At 43.5% G+C, this 20,032-nt stretch overlaps 1 protein-coding gene across 7 annotated transcripts in view; it reads right to left on the minus strand.

The window, feature by feature from the left end:
- The window catches only part of PIP5K1B (phosphatidylinositol-4-phosphate 5-kinase type 1 beta), a 353,976-nt gene that overhangs the window by 6,362 nt on the left and 327,582 nt on the right, over positions 1 to 20,032 (minus strand). For all 7 annotated transcript variants that reach the window (XR_005456606.1, XR_005456604.1, XR_005456605.1 and 4 more), the window contains one exon: positions 11,072 to 11,189. Coding sequence is in view for 2 of the 7 variants with exons in the window: in XM_038769761.1 (XP_038625689.1) it covers positions 11,072 to 11,189 (118 nt within the window). In the remaining 5 variants the exon portion in view is untranslated. The remainder of the gene's footprint in view (positions 1 to 11,071; positions 11,190 to 20,032) is intronic.

Genomic DNA, 20,032 nt, shown 5'->3' on the forward strand with positions numbered 1-20,032 from the left:
TGGATTTTGAGAGGTGGTGGATTTTGGGAGGAGGTGGGAGATCTCCTCCTGAGACACTGCCGGGAAAGACGGGATTGTCAGAGGAGCAAGAGGGGGAGGGACTGGAGAAGAACAGGGGAGATTTTAAGGAGATCATGCCTGATGGTTTCAATTTTCTCAATAAAGTACATGGTCAGGTCATTATGGGCTAGTTATGAGTGTAGGAGGTGGGAGGGTAGGGGCTTTGAGGAGGGAGTTAAATGTCTAAAACAACTGGCGAGGGCAATGGACATGGAAATTGATAAGGAGGATGAAATAATGTTGCCGGGTGGAGGAGAGGGCAGTTAAAACAAGCAAGGATGAAGTTGAGATGGACAAGGTCTGTTTGATATCTTGACTTCTGCCAGCAGCGCTCTCTGCGGCTTGTGCACAGGAGTGAAGGATGTGGACATGGAGGTAATCCTGGGCTTTGGGTTAGTGGTTCGAGACCAGCTCATCGACTGATGAGCATTTTCCTGGAAGGGCAACTACAGGCTGCAAAAATGGGTCTTTGAATCATATTGCCCCTCTTCCTTGAATCCGATTCAAGTGACCTGAATCAGATTTTTAAAGGTTAGGGTCTTGTCAACTCATTCACAATAGGTGGCAGTAGAGGCTTTGTAGACTATGTTTAAAGTATCTAGATTCTTGCTGTTTCAGCAGAGCAAGCCTTTGTGCAGGTCAATCTTTCTATCTACGACCATGACACTGTGTTATTCAGAAAACATTCTCAACCCCGGCTGTTCACCTACTCCTATTTTTATCATTTAGAGTACAGGAGTCACACCAGGGTACTCTTTGTTACAGGAAGGAACCTATGCATTGCAGGTATGTCTATTACTACATTTGTTTACATAGCTTTCTCCCAGGAGCTCAAAGGGATTTGAAGGCCTTCACTTTCTCTTCACACTTTCTCACTGAGGTAGGTAAGGAGTTGTCATTAAGAGGAGGGGAAACTTGGTTAAATGCCTTGGCCAAGGAGGAGGGAGAGGAGAACAACTGATTACGCCCAAAACAGATAACTCAAACAATGATTATTGATTGGGTGTGTATGGGTTTTTGTGTATTTACACACATATATTTTCTGGGTACATACACACACAATCACCTTTAGGATGGAAATAAAGTTTAGTTTGGACTTTGCAACACAGTAGGCTCTGGGCATACCACCATAAGTGATATGGAGATTCAAACATTGCAAAAGCCCCCATTTCTCCGGTCTTCTGACCCTGGGATGAGGTTTGGAGTCCCTTGGACCTTTTCTCAGGGTAGAGAAAAAAGGAAACCAAGTGTCCCTCACCTTCTGAAGCCCCTGATTCTGGGTGTTGGCGGGGGGAAGGGAGGGCGGATGGCTAAAAAAATATAGACTGTGAGCCCCATGTGAGACAGGGATTGCAGCTGGACTGATTAACTTGTATCTACGCCAACACTTAGAAGAATGCTTGACACATAGTATGAGCTTAATACCACAAAAAGGGGGGGATGTTGATCGAGTACTTACTGTGTGGAGAGCACTGTACTAAGTGCTTAGGGGAGTACACTATAACAATATAACAGTCACATTCCCTGTCCACAACAGGCTAACAGTCTAGAGGGGAACCTTGAGCTCTCCTTCAGCCAATTCAGAAGCCCAGCTAATTTTGAAAACATGAGGGAAGTTTCCTAAAGTGGATGATGGATGCTTACTAAGGAGTCCTTGGAAATGGTCTTTTTCTTTGTTGGGCAATGTCAAGAGTGAGTACTGTTCTCACTCTCTGACCTTGTTGCAGTAATTATTTTCCCCTAAACCGGACTCCACTAATCTCATGGACAAGACTGTTTTCCTGCAGGGAGAGGTATCCCTTCTCACACTTCACAGGGAAAAGACAATTTACTGGAAGCCACAGAGCAGGAAAAAGGAGCTCCCTGCCTCTGCCTAGATGGAACAATCTGCTAGATTGTAAGCTCTTTGAGGGCAGGGATCGTGTCTACTAACTCTATTGAACTCTCCCAGGCTTTTAGGACAGGGCTCTATACCCAGGAGGTAAGAGCTTGATAACTGTAGCCCACAAAGCTGAAAACACAGCAGCACCATGGTAACAATTTAGAGGAGGAAGAAAGGCACTGATTGGAGAGATTTAAAAGCAATTTGAAAAGCCAGAACTGAAGAGCAAGCTGCAAAGGCTCTTGATTAGAGAAGAGCCAAAAAGAAAGGACAAAGAGTGCTGCAGCTTGGAACAACAAGACCTGTGAGCAGAACGCAGGGGGAAGAGAATAGGGAAAGATGGGGGAAGGGAAGGACAGATGGAGGAATCTGGGAAGGTGCAGAACCATCCTGCATTGGGTCAGAAGTTATGTTAATTTCTTGGAAGAGTTGGGAGTGGTTCGCTGCCAATGAAAGTAGGGGGTTCTTGGTTGTGTTGGGGTCTGCATGCCGGTATCAGTCTGGGATACGGGCCTCTAGAATGAGGAGCTAGTGACTCTATATGATAAACAGAGACCTTCTTTTCCTGTGAGTTGTGAAGTGTATCTCTGGTTGGTAGTTACCCCAGGGGAAAAGCATCTTATTACTATAGGGACAGAATCAGAACCACCTAAGTTCTCAGAGGCGACTTGCAAAGTTGTGCAGAATAGGATATTTAACAGTGGAAGTAATGTCCACTGTCCCAGGTCGGACCGGTTGCATGGCCCAATCTTTGAGGTCTGCAACACAAAAAGTTGCATATCCCAGAGTGATTTCTATTCTCTTTAGGAGTTCAGTTAAAGGATGAGTGAAGCCAAATGAGCTCTGAACTCTGGGATGCTTTGGAATGTTCCGGTACAAGGTTCCAGAGTTCTGAACCCGGCTCCCAACATTCCACCCATTTGTTGTGGGCAGGGAATGTGACTACCAACTCTGTTATATTGTTCTCTCCCAAGTACACAGTCAGTGCTCAATAAATTCCACCGACTGATTGATTGGATGGACTGGAGGTCTTGACAGTAGTGCAGTGACCTTGTTTAGGTGTGTCTATTGACTCATGCCCTGCTGTTGACTCAGTGGGAAGGACATTGCTTGGGGAATCAGAACTGGGTTTCAGCACCAGTTCTGTCTGCTGGGACTAGGCCATCAGTCGTGAAGGTTTCTGACCGAAGAAACACCTCAGGTGTCCCGTGAGTCAGACAGGCTCAGCAGCAATTTTGAAAGGTAGTTGGCTAACGTGGGCAGCCAAGACTGCAGTGGCTACTGAGGCAACTGCCTGCTGGGTCGTGGCACCAGGGCACCCCTGCTTGACCTCTCACTTGTTGCCCTCAATCAATTGTATTTATTGAGTTCTCACTGTGTGCAGAGTACCGTACTAAGCGCTCGGGAGAGGACAAAATAACACTGTGTGCCCCAGTGGGAACCTGACCCGCTCGCTGACTGTGAATGGCCCTGCACCAGGCACTAGCATTATAATTCATTTTTCAGTGCAGGTTCTTGGTCCTGAAGTTTCAGGATCAAGACTTATCCACTGTTTCTGATGAGAGATTCCGTCATGATTGAGAAACTGGAGAGGACCCTGCAGTGTCTGGTTTTCTGTTTTAGGATCACAAACTGCAGCTGCTACCCCGTCAGTCGCCTCATGATGAGGGCTGCTTGCCAAATGGAGACGGGGCGAGACAGTGTGAATCATGCAGCACAACAGCATGTCACATCACCATTCCTGGACAAACAAATTGAGTACTCAAGAAATACCATTATTTGACTCAGGTGTACAGTAACAAAGAAACTCTTTTGATGACATAGATGAAATGAAATTTCACTGACAGCTGTGTCATCTTCAAATATTAAAGCATGCACATGCTCTCTCTCTCTTTCTGTACCTCTGCCACATTTCTCACCACATTTTGGTTTATTTTGAAATTATCAAAGTCAATAAGGGGTTAAAGTTTGGAAATGAAGCCATATTAAAATTACAGCAAAACATACAAGGCTTCTGTCTCCTAATTAAAAGTGTTTTTCTGCTCTTGTTCCACTCATAAAACTGAAAGGTTGTTAATGCAATTATTTTCACTTTTCTAGTACCTTTCATCTAATGATCAAAAGGCACTTCAAAAACACATTAAATAATCAAGTCTTATACATCCCTAAGACACAATACTAATCTGGTGTATTTTGTTAAAATGATTATTCAACCTTTTCCATCTCCCCACCCCCAACTGAGATAGAGATTTGATGAATGTCAATTACAGGCAGAACATATTAATGCAGAAAGACTCATCGGTAAACAAGAAAAGCATGGAAGGAAAGCAGGCAAAGCATTATACTAACCTCTGCACACAATAAGCACTCAATAAATTCCATTGATTGACTGATTCAGTCCTTGGGAGAGTACACTAGAGTTGGTAAATATGATCCCTGCCTTCATGGAGTTTACAATTACTTTGCAGCCCAATCCTACTTAATTTCTGGTCCCAGCTAGTTATTAAAAGACATTTCTGTCCATTATATTATTCTGGGAAATGGTCTTGCTTGCCATAGACTGCAAGCTCCTTGTGGGCAGGGATCACATCTACCAACTCTGTTGAAGTGTACTTTCGTAAGCATTTAGTACAGTACTCTGCACATGGTAGGTGCTCAATAAATATCATTGACTGATTGATTTCCTATTCTCAAGAAACTGCATTTTACATCAGGCAAAAAAAAGAATCCTTAGAAGATGAAAAAATTGTTAGTAAAGAACATAGCCCGTTGTTGGGTAGGAACCGTCTCTATGTGTTGCTGACTTGTACTTCCCAAGTGCTTAGTACAGTGCTCTCCACACAGTAAGCGCTCAGTAAACACGATTGAATGAATGAGTGAATGAACATGAATTGCTCTGACCCTCTAGAATGTATTCAAATAGTGCGCAAGAGGCTGTAGTTCACCCTATTTTAAGAAAAAACTTTGTCGTACTTTTAAAAATCAATCTGCCTGTGTGTCTTTTATTCTTTAAATGATCTGCTTTGGTAATTCAAAAGCAATTGCTGGTGGAACTGTCATTGGTCACTTTGTAGAATCATTTTAAAAGTTCTTGCTTCATTAGAACTGTTTCAAATTATTTGTACTGCCATGAGCTTGGGCGGTGTGAAGATCTGTCATCTACTTTTAACTAGATTCAAAAGTGATTAGGTAATTCAAAATCTGGGAAAATAGCTTCAACAAGTTAAATAAATGATGATTTGTTTCTTATGATAAACTACAATTTTTGTTTCAGATGAAAAAAGATCCCCAAATTTGCAAATACATGAAGGGGAAGGAGATGCTGGTTGTCCACTTGAGGGTGAGCATACTGACCAAACCAAGGGGAGGCGAGATAATTAGTGGGATACTCCTCCAACACTCAACCTGCTCTCCAGAAAGAAATGGCTTATCTTGCCACAATTATCCAAGGCAGTCTGATTTCACTGAACAAATCCACCAGATAATTTCTCTACTCCCCATTTCACTCTGCCACAGTGTGGCACATTCAAATTCACTTGTTGGAAATGGTTTGTTTACACATGCCTGGTTTGCATGTATTTGAGCACCCACAGACACTCAGACAGGTGGCAGGAAGGAGACAGAGAGTGGCCACGCTTTGGTGACATTCAAAGGAGGAGGAAGAGGAGGAGGAGATGAGGAGATCATCGTGTGTAAGGGAACCTGACTTTTTGTAAATTCATCTAAAATGATAAACAAACCCTCACCATAAATGGCACATCCACTTGCCCTGTGAGTGGCAGTGGCTACAGCACAAAATCAGTATTCATCTGAATTGGGAAACAAAGTTCACCAAGTGGAAAAAAGAAAGGAAAATGTAGGTAATGGATTTCCCCTTCTGCTTTTGCATTTTCCATTCGGTCCTACCTAAACTTATCGTTATATGAAAATACGGAAGGGAGAGTAATGGGCCCTCCTTCTTAGATCTACCTGAGCATGCAAATTGAAAATGAAAATTTCCAGGTCTGGAAACATACCCTGGAATTAGAAATGAATGGTGTGTAGGCTTTCCTAGGACTGTAGTCATGTAAGTTATGTTGAAGTTCAAAAGCTGTGGGCTTGAGGTGGTGAATGAGAGGCAGCAGTAAAGCTGCAGAGGTTTGGCAGTAGAAGCCCTCACTGAGGGCTTATTTATCTAACTCCTCCCTGCTAGGGTTTTTAAAACCACATTTGGTTCAAATGTCAGCAACAGTGGGGGATCTGAATGAAAACAAGGGAACATTAAAAGAAGGGACTACCCATAGGAGAGAATGGTTAAACTGGACCAACAACGAAGTCCTCCTTTTCTCTCACCGTTCAGCAAGAAAAAAATGAATCTATGATTCAAATGAGGTAGAGACTGTGCTACTGGTATTTCCCATTCCATAATGGGGACTTAAAGTAAAACTTACATTGATGTCCATTAGCCTCAAGCGCTCCTTTATCAAATAATAATAACAATAATAATAATGATGGTATTTGTTAGTCACTTGCTATGTGCCAGGCACTGTACTAGCGCTGGGGTGGATACAAGAAAATCGGGTTGGAAACAGTCCCTGTCCCAGGTGGGGCTCACAATCTCAATCCCCATTTTACAGATGAGGGAACTGAGGCACTGAGAAGTGAAGTGACTTGACCAAGGTCAAAAAGCATACAAGTGGAAGAGCCAGGATTAGAACCCATGACCTTCTGGCTCCCGGGCCCAGGCTCTATCCACTACACCACGCTGCTAATGCCCGGATGACAGTCAAGTGTTTAACCCTGACTTGTGGTATTCATAGCTAGAAACAACGAGACCCTTCTGTCCCTCACGTGCTAAAGCTACATCTCACCCTTTATATTGTTTGAAATTTTCACATTCTAAAGAGAAAGGAGAAAGTCAGTCCATGAAACAATAAAAAGAATGAAAGGATGCAACTTGTAATATTAGAAAAGAGATGTTATGATGTCTAATTGGATATGGATGGTGACTTGTCATTCTGTACTTCCCAAAGACACTTAGTCCAGTGCACCTGTGGGAGAATGCTCAATAAATACTATCAATCAATCATATTTATTGAGCGCTTACTGTGTGCAGAGCACTGTAAAAAAGACTGAACCAACATATGCCAAGTGGACCAATGACTGGACTACAGGCTCCTCCTTCCCTTCAGTTTCTAGTCTGCTCTGCCCTGCCCAGCAGATTTACTAAATCACAGGAGGGAATTGATGAATGATGGGATTGGCAGGAGGATTTGTACTTGCCTATCAGTTTTTACAGTGGCTACTGGTTCCAGAAAGTCACATCCAGTGGTTTGGTGCCCTCAGTATCCTGGTGAGAATGTAAATTGGTACTACTGAGCTGATTGGGGCCCATGATATAGCTTTCCCCTGGCCGCCAATAATAATGATGGTATTTTTTAAGCGCTTACTGTGTGCCAAGCACTGTTGTAAGCACTGGGGTAGATACAAGGTAATCATGTTGTCCCACGTGGAGCTCACAGACTTAATCCCCATTTTATAGATGAAGGAATTGAGGTGCAGAGAAGTCAAGTGACTTGCCCAAAGTCACACAGCTGATATGTGGCGGGGCTGGGATTAGAACCCACAACCTCTGACTCCCAAGCCCGGGCTCTTTCCACTAACCGACGCTGCCAATCAATCAATCAATGGTATTAACTGAGTGCTTACTCTGTGCAGAGCACTGTACTAAGCACTTGGAAGAGTACAATACAACAGAGTATAGCCTCCACACCCAAACTATCTTTGGTGGAAATCTAGGTATCAGGCTGACCTCGTCCACCTCAAGTTTATCCTTGCATGTTTTAGCTCTGCCCTCTCCTCTGCCCGGCAACATTATTTCTCCATCCCTATTGACACCCATGCCCATTGCCCTCGCCAGTTGCTCCAGATGTTTAACTCCCTCCTCAAACCCCTATCCCCCGGCTCCCTTGCTCCTAATGATCTTGCCACCTACTGTGTTGAGAAAATTGAAACTATCAGCTGTGATCTCACTAAATCTCCCCTACTCCTCTCCAGTTTCCCACTCCTCCTGCCCCTTCTTCTACTCTCCCAACTTTTCCAGCAGTATCTCGAGAGGAGATCTCTTGCCTTCTTTGAAAATCTACCCCCTCCAACTGTGCATCTGACCCCGTCCATTCACAACTTAACAAAGCACTTGCCCCCTCCCTTCATCCCTCCCTGACCGCCATCTTCAACTGTTCGCTCTCCAACGGCTTTTTCCCCACTGGTTTCAAACTTGCTCACTTCTCCCCTATCCTAAAAAAACCCACCCTTGACCCCACAGCTCCCTCCAGTTATTGCCCCCATCACCCTCCTACCATTCCTCTCCAAGATCCTTGAGCGAGTTGTCTACACCCGCTGTCTCAAGTTCCTCCCCTTCAATTCTCTCCTTGACCCCCTCTAATCTGATTTCCATCCCCTTCACTCCACAGAAACCGCCCTCTCAAAGGTCACACATGATTTCCTTCTCGCCAAACCCAACAGCTCCTACTCCATCCTAATCCTCCTTGACCTCTCAGCTGCTTGGGCAACTCCCTTGGAGAACTCACCTGCTTCCATGGTTTCAACAACCACCTCTATGTGGATTATTGCCAAATCTACATCTCCAGCACAGATCTCTGTCCCACTCTGCAGTCTTGCATTTCCTCCTGCCTTCAAGACATCTCTACTTGGATGTCCTGCCAACATCTCAAACTTATCATGTCCAAAACAGAACTCCTTAACTTCCCACCCAAACTCTGTTCTCCCCAATTTCCCCATCACTGTAGACAGCATCCCATCATCCTTTCTGTTTCACTAGCCCACAACCTTGGCATTATCCTTGACTCATCTGTCTCATTCAACCCACATATTTAATGTCACCAAATCCTGTCAGTTCAACCTTCACAACATTGCTAATATCTTTCCTTTCCTCTCCATCCAAAATGCTACCATATTAATCCAAGCACTTATCCTGCTTCGATTAATGTGCTCTGCACACAATAAGCGCTCAATAAATATGATAGAATGAATAATGTATCAGCCTATTTGCTGACTTCCCTGCCTCCTGTTTCTCCCAACTCCAGTTCAGACTTCACTCTGCTGCCTGGATCATTTTTCTACAGAAACGTTCAGTCCATGTTTCCCCACTTTTCAAGAACCTCCAGTGGTAGCCCATCCACCTCTACATCAAACAGAAACTCCTTACCATCGGCTTTAAAGCACTCAATCACTTTGCCTCCTCCTACCTCACTTGCTGCTCTCCTACCACAACCCAGCACGCACACTTCGCTCCTCTAATGCCAACCTACTTACTCACTGTACCTCGATCTTGTCTATCTCACTGCTGACCCCTTGCCCACTTCCTCCCTCTTCATAACCGACAATGACTCTCCTCACCTTCAAAGCTTTAGTGAAGGCACATCTCCTCCAAGAAGACTTCCTTGACCAAGCCCTCATTTCCTCTTTTCCCACTCCCTTCTGCATCACCCTGATTTGCTCCCTTTACTCATTTCTCCCTCACCCCCACAACACATATACAGATAATAATAATAATAATTGTGGTATTCATTAAGCACTTATTATGTGCTAGGCACTGTACTTAGTGCTGGGATGGATACGAGCAAATGGGTTTGGACACAGTCCCTGACCCATGCGGGGCTCACAGTCTCAGTCTCCATTTTACAGTTGAGGTAACTGAGGCCCAGAGAAGTGAAGTGACTCGTCCAAGGTCACACAGCAAACAACAGATCCATAATTTATTTATTTATATTAATCTCTGTCTCCCCCTCTAGACTATAAGCTCACTGTGGGCAGAGAAAGTGTCTACCAACTATGTTGCATTGTTATACTGCACTCTCCCAAGTGCTTAGTACAGTGCTCTGCACACAGCAGGTGCATGGCCTAGTGGATAGAGCACAGGCCTGGGAGCCAGAAGCACCTGGGCTCTAATCCCGGCTCCGCCGCTTGTTTGCTGTATGACCATGGGCAAGCCACTTAATTTCTTTGTGCCTCAGCTACCTCATCTGTAAATCTGGGGATCAAGATTGTGAGTCCCATGTGGGACAGGGCCTGTGTCCAACCTGATCAGTTTCTATGTACCCCAGCATTTAGAACAGTACCTCACACATAGCACTTAACAAATACCATTATTATTATCATTATTAATAAAAATAATGAATGTGATGGATTGATTAATTGAAACTATCCGAAGCATTTCTGTAAACCTCATCATTTCTTCTCTAGACTGTAAGCTCCTTGTGGGCAGGGACCATGTCTACTGACTATTATACGGCACTCTCCCAAGCACTTACTACAGTGCTCTGCTCACAGTAAGAGCTCAATAAATACCATATGGGTAATGATATCACCCATAACAAGCACTATAATCCCAATAGTCGACATTTCAAATTCATTTTGGTCCTGGTTTTTTCTGGGTCAAGGGACAATGAGATGGGTGGTAGAGTGCCATTTTCTGAAGGAGACTGGTCAACTCTTCACTGGTTTTCCTACTGAGATGCCATTGTTGACTTGTTGAGGTGGGTGCTTAAAATTCTTCAGAAGTATTTGAGTATTTGAATAGTATAACACTTGAGATTTTTGAGAATGCTGAACACTCAGCATTCTTAATAGGGCAGAGGATATACAAAGGAAGAGAGTGATGGAATGCATGGAAGTAAGAAAAAAATCGCAACTAGAGAGAATCTTTCAGTGGACAGTGCTACTGTTTGATACTGTTAATTTTACTCAGTAATTCTCTGTGGTTCTGAAAGAGTGGTGTCAATGCAAGAGGGGAGTGATGGACTCCAAAGAATAGTTTCTGGTAGGATTAGACCCAATCCTGAGACGCCCTAACTCGTTGAGAGATTATGGGATCTGCCTAAGGGCATTCAACTAATGAGGAACAAACTTAGACCTCCTGATACAGCTCAGGGTGGAAATAAACTCTATGGAAGTTTGAAATGGGAATCCTGTTTTTGGGCATGCTGATGTGCGTTGGATTTTTTTTTACGATTAGGGAAGTCTAATTTTATAGGCTATATTCATGCGATCACTTTGCGCCAACTGGCACAAAACCCCCTAATACCACTAAAAGAAATAGAAGCGAAGCGATAGTTTAACACAACTTACTAAATAGACATCCAACACTGAAGCATTATCATCCTGAATTTCCAGGGTGCTCTGTTCAGAAGTCAGGTAGATGGCACTGTCTTCTAATGTGACCGTTGAACTCGACGGTATCCCTTTACTGGAAATATGGGGGAAACACAATGAGCTCATGCAATCAAAATAAAAAAGGCAAAGAAAAAGCACAAGACATAAAAGCTGCAATGAAATGGTGTTTCTACACACAAGCACAAAATAATATTTATTGCACGTATTAAAAAAATGAAAAAATATGTTTCAAGGGACATAAATGTTAATGACAAAGCTATTTCTCTGATCCTGATTTTCTTTCTCTTTTCTGATCCCATCACTTGAATGCTTTTCTAGGAAGAAATGACAGTGGGGAAGATCAATGGATATATTTATTGAGTGCTTACTGAGTGCAGGATGCTTTACAAAGCTCTTGGGAGAGTACCATAGTAACAGTAGTAATGGCATTTGTTGAGCACCCATTGGATGCAGTGCAATGTACCAGGCACTTGGTAAATACAGAACAAAGAAGTGACACATCAACTGCCCAAGAGGAGCTTACACTCTAACAATAATGGTTAAAGACACAGTTCCTGCCCTGCCCCCAAGGAGCTCACAAATTAACAAAGTGGGTGAAGAGATACTACTATGTACATTAGATTGATGCACCTTTCCTACAAATTAGTGTCCTCAACCATAGTAGGAGAATATTTTCTCGAGCATGAAAATGAGACCCTACAGTCTTCATTGCTAAAAGTTTAGTCCGAAAAAGCACAAATAATTCATTTTAGGATAAAGAGAAGGACTAGTGAACCAAAATGTACTCAGCTTGATGAAATGTGTTTTTATTTTTCAAAATTCACACAACAGAAATAAAACCCCAAGTAGTCCTCCCTCTCAATAACTTTGAATTGGATACACTTGGCAAACATGTTGCTCTTTCTGCCCATCTATCTGAATTTAAAAAGTGGTATTAATCATTAGTTTGACCATTAAGTTTATTGTTCCTTGTTATGAACCTTTAACATTACTTTATTTCCTGATAAAAGTTATTAATGTGGTTGCAAGGAACATTACATTAAGCGCTTAGTACAGTGCTCTGCACATAGTAAGTGCTCAATAAATACGATTGATGATTACATTGAAAATCACTGTGACCCAACAAGCATTACTTAAAATACACTTTGTATGTAAAACTCATTGATGTAATAGTAGAATCTTTTGTTTTCAACCTTTGAACTACCAAGACACCTTTCATTCCCTCTTTGCCTTGTTAAGATGCAGTGTGGCTTAGTGGAAAGAGCACACAGACATGGAATTCAGGGGACCTGGGTTCTAATCCTGCCTCTGCCACTTCCCTGCTTGGGCAAGTCACTTGACTTCTCCATGCCTCAGTTTCCTCATCTGTAAAATGGGGATTAGGACTGTGAACCCCAGGTGGGACAGGTACTATATCCAGCTTATCTTGTATCTACACTGGCGCTTAATATAGTATCTGTCACACAGTAAGTGATTAAAAAATATCATTAAAAAAAAGAAAAAAAAGATGAGAAATCCCTGTTTTCTCTCATCCCTTAGACTGTGAGTGCTGTGTGGGTCAGGGACGTTTGTCTGACCCAGTTAGCTGGTGTCAACCCCAGCACTAAGTACAGTTCTTGGCACAGATTAAGCACTTAAATACCACAATTATTATCATCACTTTAATTATTGTTGTTTGGTCCATAGTACAGTAAAACCAAGGGAGAATATCACATCTCCTATTCTCTCCTGAGCTGCTGGGGGAAAGAAAATCTCTATCAAGTGTGGCGTAAAAGTGAAATCAATCTACCATGGTTTAAAACAGTCTCACAGATAGGACGCCACTGATTTGGAACTCCGTGATGCCATATGAAAGATGACTCAGACAGGGCCTAATTCTCTATGACTTTGGCTGTGGTTAGGATAAAACGCAATGCTGTAGTTTTACAGATAGAGTTTTTCAGACGAAGTAGCATGGCCTATTGGACAGGGTGGGGACCTGGGAGTCAGAGGACCTGGATCCTAATCCCAACCCTGCCACCTGCCTGCTGTGTGACCTTGGGCAAGTCACTTACCTTCTCTGGGCCTGTGGCCTCATCTGTAAAATGGGGATTCAGTACCTGTTCTTCCTCCCACTTAGACTGCGACTCCCATATGGGGCAGGGACTATGTCTGATCTCATTCTCCTGAATCCACCTCAATGCATGCTTACCAAATACCACAATTAGTACTATTATTTTTATTAGATAAAATCCCACTTTTCCTGAGCCTCCTTTCTCTGGAAATGCCCCCTTCTCCAGAAGGAAATTCATTCATTCAATTGTATTTATTGAGCGCTTACTATGTGCAGAGCACTGTACAAGTAGTACAAGTACAAGTCGGCAACATATAGAGACGGTCCCTACCCAACAACGGGCTCACAGTCTAGAAGGGGGAGACAGACAACAAAACAAAACATGTAGACAGGTGTCAAAATTGTCAGAACAAATTATAGCTATATGTACATCATTAACTAAATAAATAAAATAGTAAATATGTACAAGTAAAATAGAGTAATAAATCTGTACAAATAAAATCTTGAAGGCTGTTTCCATTTTGATTCTCTCACCACCACCCCCCCCCGCCCCACAACCCTTCAAATCTACCCCGGCCATGTTTCTTGTCATTATTAGGAGTGGTGGACAGATACGAGGCCGAACGAGAAGGCATATCTTAGAGCAGAATAAAATATCAACAATTGGAAGCACTTCAGATTTTCCATATCTCTAGAAAAGAAGTACGGCTTGGGTTTAATCCTTCTTAGAAAAATGGCTTCATGTGTAGTGTAGTGTCAAGGGCTTTAAAAAAAAAAAGGGAATATTATGGTGCAGCCTTGACGATAAAGGCAAAAAAAATAGTTGTAGGCCCTGAACACATATTTTACAAACCTACTAGTATAGGTTGTTTCAGTCATTTTTAGACACCACATCCCTAAGCTCTCAAGATTTCACTCACTCTCCCATCTCCACAAACCCTTAGAAAAACAGCAGAGCTGAAGGAGCAGAGTAGCCAGACCTAATGAGAAGCAAAAGTGCCCCTTCTACTATCAAGTGCACAAGTGACGCTGTTGCTTCACTCCCCTCTAGACTGTAAACTCACTGTGGGCAGGGACTATGTCTTCTAATTCTGTTATACTTTACTCTCCCAAGCCCTTAGTACGGTGCCCTTCACATAGTAGGTGCTCAATAAATACCACTGATTGACAGATTCACTTTTTAAAAATGGTATGGTGTTTACTATGGACCAAACACTGTGCCAAGTAAACACTGAGGTAGATATGGAATAATTGGATCAAATACAGTCCCTGAGCCACATGGAATCTTATATAGAAAAGTTAAGGAAGATAAATTGTATAGTACTTCCCTAAGTGCTTATTAAATGCAGGGCTCTGCAAACAGTAAGTGCTAAATAAGTACCAATGGCTGACTGCTTGATGGGCTCCAATGGTTGCTCATCCACCTTCACATCAATCCATCAATCAATCAATGGTATCTACTGAGCACTTACTGCGTGCAGAGCACTTTATTAAGTACTTGGAAAAGGATATTAAAACAGAGTTGGTAGACATGATCCCTGCCCACAAGGAGCTAAAAGTCTTCAGGGGGAGAGATACGTTAAAACAGATCAGGGATAGGGAAAATAGTAATTTTAGTGGTAAAGGTTCGTTCATTAATTCATTAATTCATTCAATCATATTTATTGAGCACTTACTGTGTACAAAGCATTGTACTAAGTGCTTGGGAGAGTATAATACAACAACAGACACATTCCCTGCCCACAACGAACTCACAGTCTAGAAGGGGAGACAGACATTAATACACATAAATGAATGAATAAATAAATAAATGTATTACATATACGTACATATATGCTGTGGGACTGTGTAATGAAGGGAGCAAGTCAAGGCGATGCAGAAGGAAATGGGAGAAGAGGAGAGGAGGGCTTAGTCAGGGAAGGCTTCTTGAAGGAGATGTGCCTACGACAGGGTCTGACGTCTAAGGTTGGTCAGTATGCTACCTATTGGTGAGGAAGAACTGTTTCTAGAAGCAATGCAATTTAGGAGCCCTGAAGGCTGAGTTCACACAATTTATTATTATTATTATTATATCCTCTCATTTTCCCATTATCTTTAGGCATCAAAACTCCGAAGAACATTTGGCCGACACCAGCCCAATTTGGAATGAGCCACAGAGGCTCTGCTACTCCCTCTGTAAAACTGAAGAAACTGCCGATACTTAAACTATCCCCCAGAGCCTCTAATCCCATGAGCATTCTGGAGGGTGAAATGCTGGGCTGGCTATGGCTTACTTCATCCGCTTGAGTCAAAGCTGTCCCAGAAGCCACACTAATGGCGGCCTGCTGTCACACAGCGTTCTCTAGCATTAACTAAAATGCTTAGTTCTGTTACCAGAAACATTAGGGTGGCCTCATCAGCCAACATTAGTGTGGCCAGGCTGCTGCAAACAATCATCAATAATCTCACTGGGCTGGAACGCTCTGATTCTCCCGGCCAATGTAATGAATGCTGCTGCTGATTCTCATGCAGTAATAATGTCTGGGAACATAGAGTTCCACTCATCATTCTGCAATCCTCTTTTCTCCTCCCTACTTTTCAACATGAATCCCCGCCCTCGCCCCTGTGAAATGAGAGAGGAGCAACGTTTCTTTTGTCATGAAATTTTTTTGTCTTTTACAGGTTGGATTTCTGATTAAATCTGCCCTCTGAGACAGACACAACAATGATCAGAGCATAGCCTTTGACCCACTCATTCCTCCTAGTTTATGGAAAGCTGAAAACATATAGGATGCCATGAAAGAGCTCCTTACTTCCAGAGAAAACCACTCAAAACTGTGGTATCTGTACATACCAGATAATCAGATCAGATGGTCTCCATCTACATGGAGCTCCCGGTCTGAGAGAGAATAGGCATTTTATCTCCATTTTTTCGATGAGGAAACTGAGGCACCAAGGTCACAGGGCAGGCAAGTGGCAGGGCCTGGATTAGAATCTGGGTCTCTTGACTCCCAGTCCTGTGCTCTTTCCACTTATAATAATAATAATGACAATACTAATAATGGTATTTGTTAAGCGCTTACCATGTGTCGAGCACTGTTCTAAACAATGCAGTGGATAAAAGCTAATAAGGTTGGACACAGTCCCTGTCCCACCTAGGGCTCACAGTCTTAACCATTTTCCAGATGAGGTAACTGAGGCTCAGAGAAGTGAAGTGACTTGCCCAAGGTCACACAGCAGACAGGCCCCACTGTTTCCCCAGTTTGATTCCCTCGATACCAAGAAAGACCCGTCTAACCTCAGGCTGATGCATGGTCTGGGTTTATTTACTGAAGAGTACTATGTTTTGTTTCTATCTTAAGTGGCACGGATTCTTCAGGGTTGAAGAACATGCCAGTAATATTTGCTTTCATTGCAAAAGTTATCTCTGAAGTGGCTGAGGGACAGGGGGATGTGAGGCCACTCCTCAATCTTCTATTTTGTTTTTTATGGCATGTTAAGCGCTATGTGCCAAGCACTCTACTATGAGCCGGGGTAGATACAAGTGAATCAGATTGGATATAGTCTCTGTCCCACATAGGGCTCACAGTCTTAATCCCCATTTTACAGATGAGGTAACTGAGGCACAGAGAAGTGAAAAGACTTGCCCAAGGTAACAAAGCAGACAAGTGGTGGAATGGGATTTGAACCCATGTCCTTCTGATTCCCAAATCCATGCTCTACCCCCTAGGCTGTGCTGCTTCTTGCGTTCCCATGTGGAATCCATTTGTGGGTATGAGCATGCAAGTCTCTAAGCTTTTTTGCTAAAGGGAAAATCTGCCACACCTCTAGCTGTTTTAGCTGTGGTGTGGCATTTATCAGGCCAGTGAATAGTACTCAATCTTCAACCCCACTGAGCAAAGGAAAATGCTTGCTGCTAACACAAAGCTGCTTATCTGGTGATGGGTTTGATTGGAAAAGGCCTCTTCTAGACTGTGAGCCCGCTGTTGGGTATGGACCATCTCTATATGTTGCCAACTTGTACTTCCCAAGCGCTTAGTACAGTGCTCTGCACACAGTAAGCACTCAATAAATACGACTGAATGAATGAATGCTGCCCTTTAATGAATTCTTTTCCCTTTGACATCACGCAGCAGAAACCTCAACCTTGTTTGAGGGACTGGATAGTATGATGATCGTTTCAAAAAGGAACATAGTTGGGATAGCTCTTTTTAAAGCTCCTTAGGAGAGTGAGGGTATGCTTTTCTCGACTTCCTGACTGATCGTCACTGAGCTTCACAACTTCTAAAGAGAAAAGAATAGTGGATTTCTCCTGGGTGAGTAGCAGTCCCAAGCCGAACCAAGTTTGAAATACAGAGACAATGAGGTGGAAATGCTCATTAAATACAAGTCCAAGAATAATGGTTTCCTTCTTTCATCCACTAGCACCTCAATGACATAAGTCCGTCTGAGACGGATGTTCTGCAGTCTGCTTTCCTAAGTAAACTAGATCATTCTTGTCTTCAATGTTTTCAGAAAGACAGCAAAAACACAGTCTTGTAGACAAAAATGAACCGCAGGGCAGCGTATGTGTTCCAAACACTCTCATCCTGACAGACGGGCTTCTTCATTAATTTTCTTTTATTTCATAACTTTCAAGATCTGGGGTCGAAATAGTACTCACAGATTGGAGCTCCAACCCTGCCTTGATAATGCAGGCAGGAAGCAGAGCACCGTAAGGAACAGCAGGGATTTTGACTACAGTGGAAGAAGCACCAAAATGACACTGTGGACCACCCCTTCTCCTCAACACGCTATCCAACCTTGGCTTCACAGACTCCGTCCTCTCCTGGTTCTCCCCTTATCTCTCTGGCCGTTCATTCTCAGTCTCTTTTGCAGGCTCCTCCTCCCCCTCCCATCCCCTTACTGTAGCGGTTCCTCAAGGTTCAGTTCTTGGTCCCCTTCTGTTCTCGATCTACACTCACTCCCTTGGTGACCTCATTTGCTCCCACGGCTTCAACTATCATCTCTACGCTGATGACACCCAAATCTACATCTCTGCCCCTGCTCTCTCTCCCTCCCTCCAGGTTCACATCTTCTCCTGCCTTCAGGACATCTCCATCTAAAACTCAACATGTCCAAGACTGAACTCCTTGTCTTCCCTCCCAAACCCTGCCCTCTCCCTGACTTTCCCATCACTGTTGACGGCACTACCATCTTTCCCGTCTCACAAGCCCGCACCCTTGGTGTCAATCTCGACTCCGCTCTCTCGTTCACCCCTCACATCTGATCTGTCACCAAAACCTGCCAGTCTCAGCTCCGCAACATTGCCAAGATCCGCCGTTTCCTCTCCATCCAAACCGCTACCCTGCTCGTTCAAGCTCTCATCCTATCCCATCTGGATTACTGTATCAGCCTCCTCTCCGATCTCCCATCCTCCTGTCGCCCTCCACTTCAATCCATACTTCATGCCGCTGCCCGGATTGTCTTTGTCCAGAAGCATTCTGGGCATGTTACTCCCCTCCTCAAAAATCTCCAGTGGCTACCAATCAACCTACGCATCAGGCAAAAACTCCTCACCCTTGGCTTCAAGGCTCTCCATCACCTCGCCCCCTCCTACCTCACCTCCCTTCTCTCCTTCTACAGCCCAGCCCGCACCCTCCGCTCCTTTGCCGCTAATCTTCTCACCGTGCCTCGTTCTCGCCTGTCCCACCGTTGACCCCCGGCCCACGTCATCCCCCGGCCTGGAATGCCCTCCCTCCGCACATCCGCCAAGCTAGCTCTCTTCCTCCCTTCAAAGCCCTACTGAGAGCTCACCTCCTCTAGGAGTCCTTCCCAGACTGAGCCCCCTCCTTCCTCTCCCCCTCCCCAACCCCCCCGCCTTACCTCCTTCCCATCCCCACAGCACCTGTATATATGTATGTTTGTACGTGTTTATTACTTTATTACTCTATTTTATTTGTACATATTTACTCTATTTTATTTTGTTAATATGTTTTGTTTTGTTCTATGTCTCCCCCTTCTAGACTGTGAGCCCACTGTTGGGTAGGGACCGTCTCTATATGTTGCCAACTTGTACTTCCCAAGCGCTTAGTACAGTGATCTGCACAGAGTAAGCGCTCAATAAATATGACTGACTGAATGAATGAATATATTTGGTCTGGGTGTTCATGGATGGTCAACACTCTAAAGAGAAGACACGATGAGGCTACCACTCAGTAGCCAATCAGAAGCAAGATGATTTCTTGCCTCAGGCCAAGACTTAGTGTATTAAAGAGTTCTTCGGGAAACAGGACTGGTTCTTGGCCTGTACCTGCGAAGAGAGACCAGTAGCACTGATTGCTTGGGGTCCGGATGGCCAAAGCAGAGGATCCCAAGGGTTAGGTGAGGGAGGACTCATGCACGTGTGCATTTTTCAGTGATATTTTGAGTTTTAGATTTTGGGGAGATAAGACTTAGTAGTGGAGGCTTGCAGTGAAGCAGACTTAAGTGCTCTTCACACAGTAAGCGCTTAATAAATATCACTGACTAAAGTTCAAAAAAGCACTCCTGTTTTGCTCTGCAATGACTGGGGATCTTGGGACTCACATAAATGTACATGCAAATCCTTCTGGACAACTGAAAAATGTCCTGAGCAGGGCTGTGTCATCAACTTCATTTCTAGAAAATGATTCTCTTTGCCAACAAGATTTCCAGATATATATTAAACAAAACAAAAAAAACCAACCCTTTATAATCCACCTTAGCTGGTTCATAGCTTTGCTGAAAATGAGCAAAACTTCTTTTGGCCATGTTGTGATATGAGTGGCATTATTTTTGAAACTCCTAATTACCTTCTAATTTGCCAATTCAGAAGCCACCAGAAAAAACAGAATGAAACATTGAACTTCTGCCAACATTGGTAT

Source organism: Tachyglossus aculeatus, chromosome X4 (assembly GCF_015852505.1).
Source record: "Tachyglossus aculeatus isolate mTacAcu1 chromosome X4, mTacAcu1.pri, whole genome shotgun sequence".
NCBI lineage: Eukaryota > Metazoa > Chordata > Mammalia > Monotremata > Tachyglossidae > Tachyglossus > Tachyglossus aculeatus.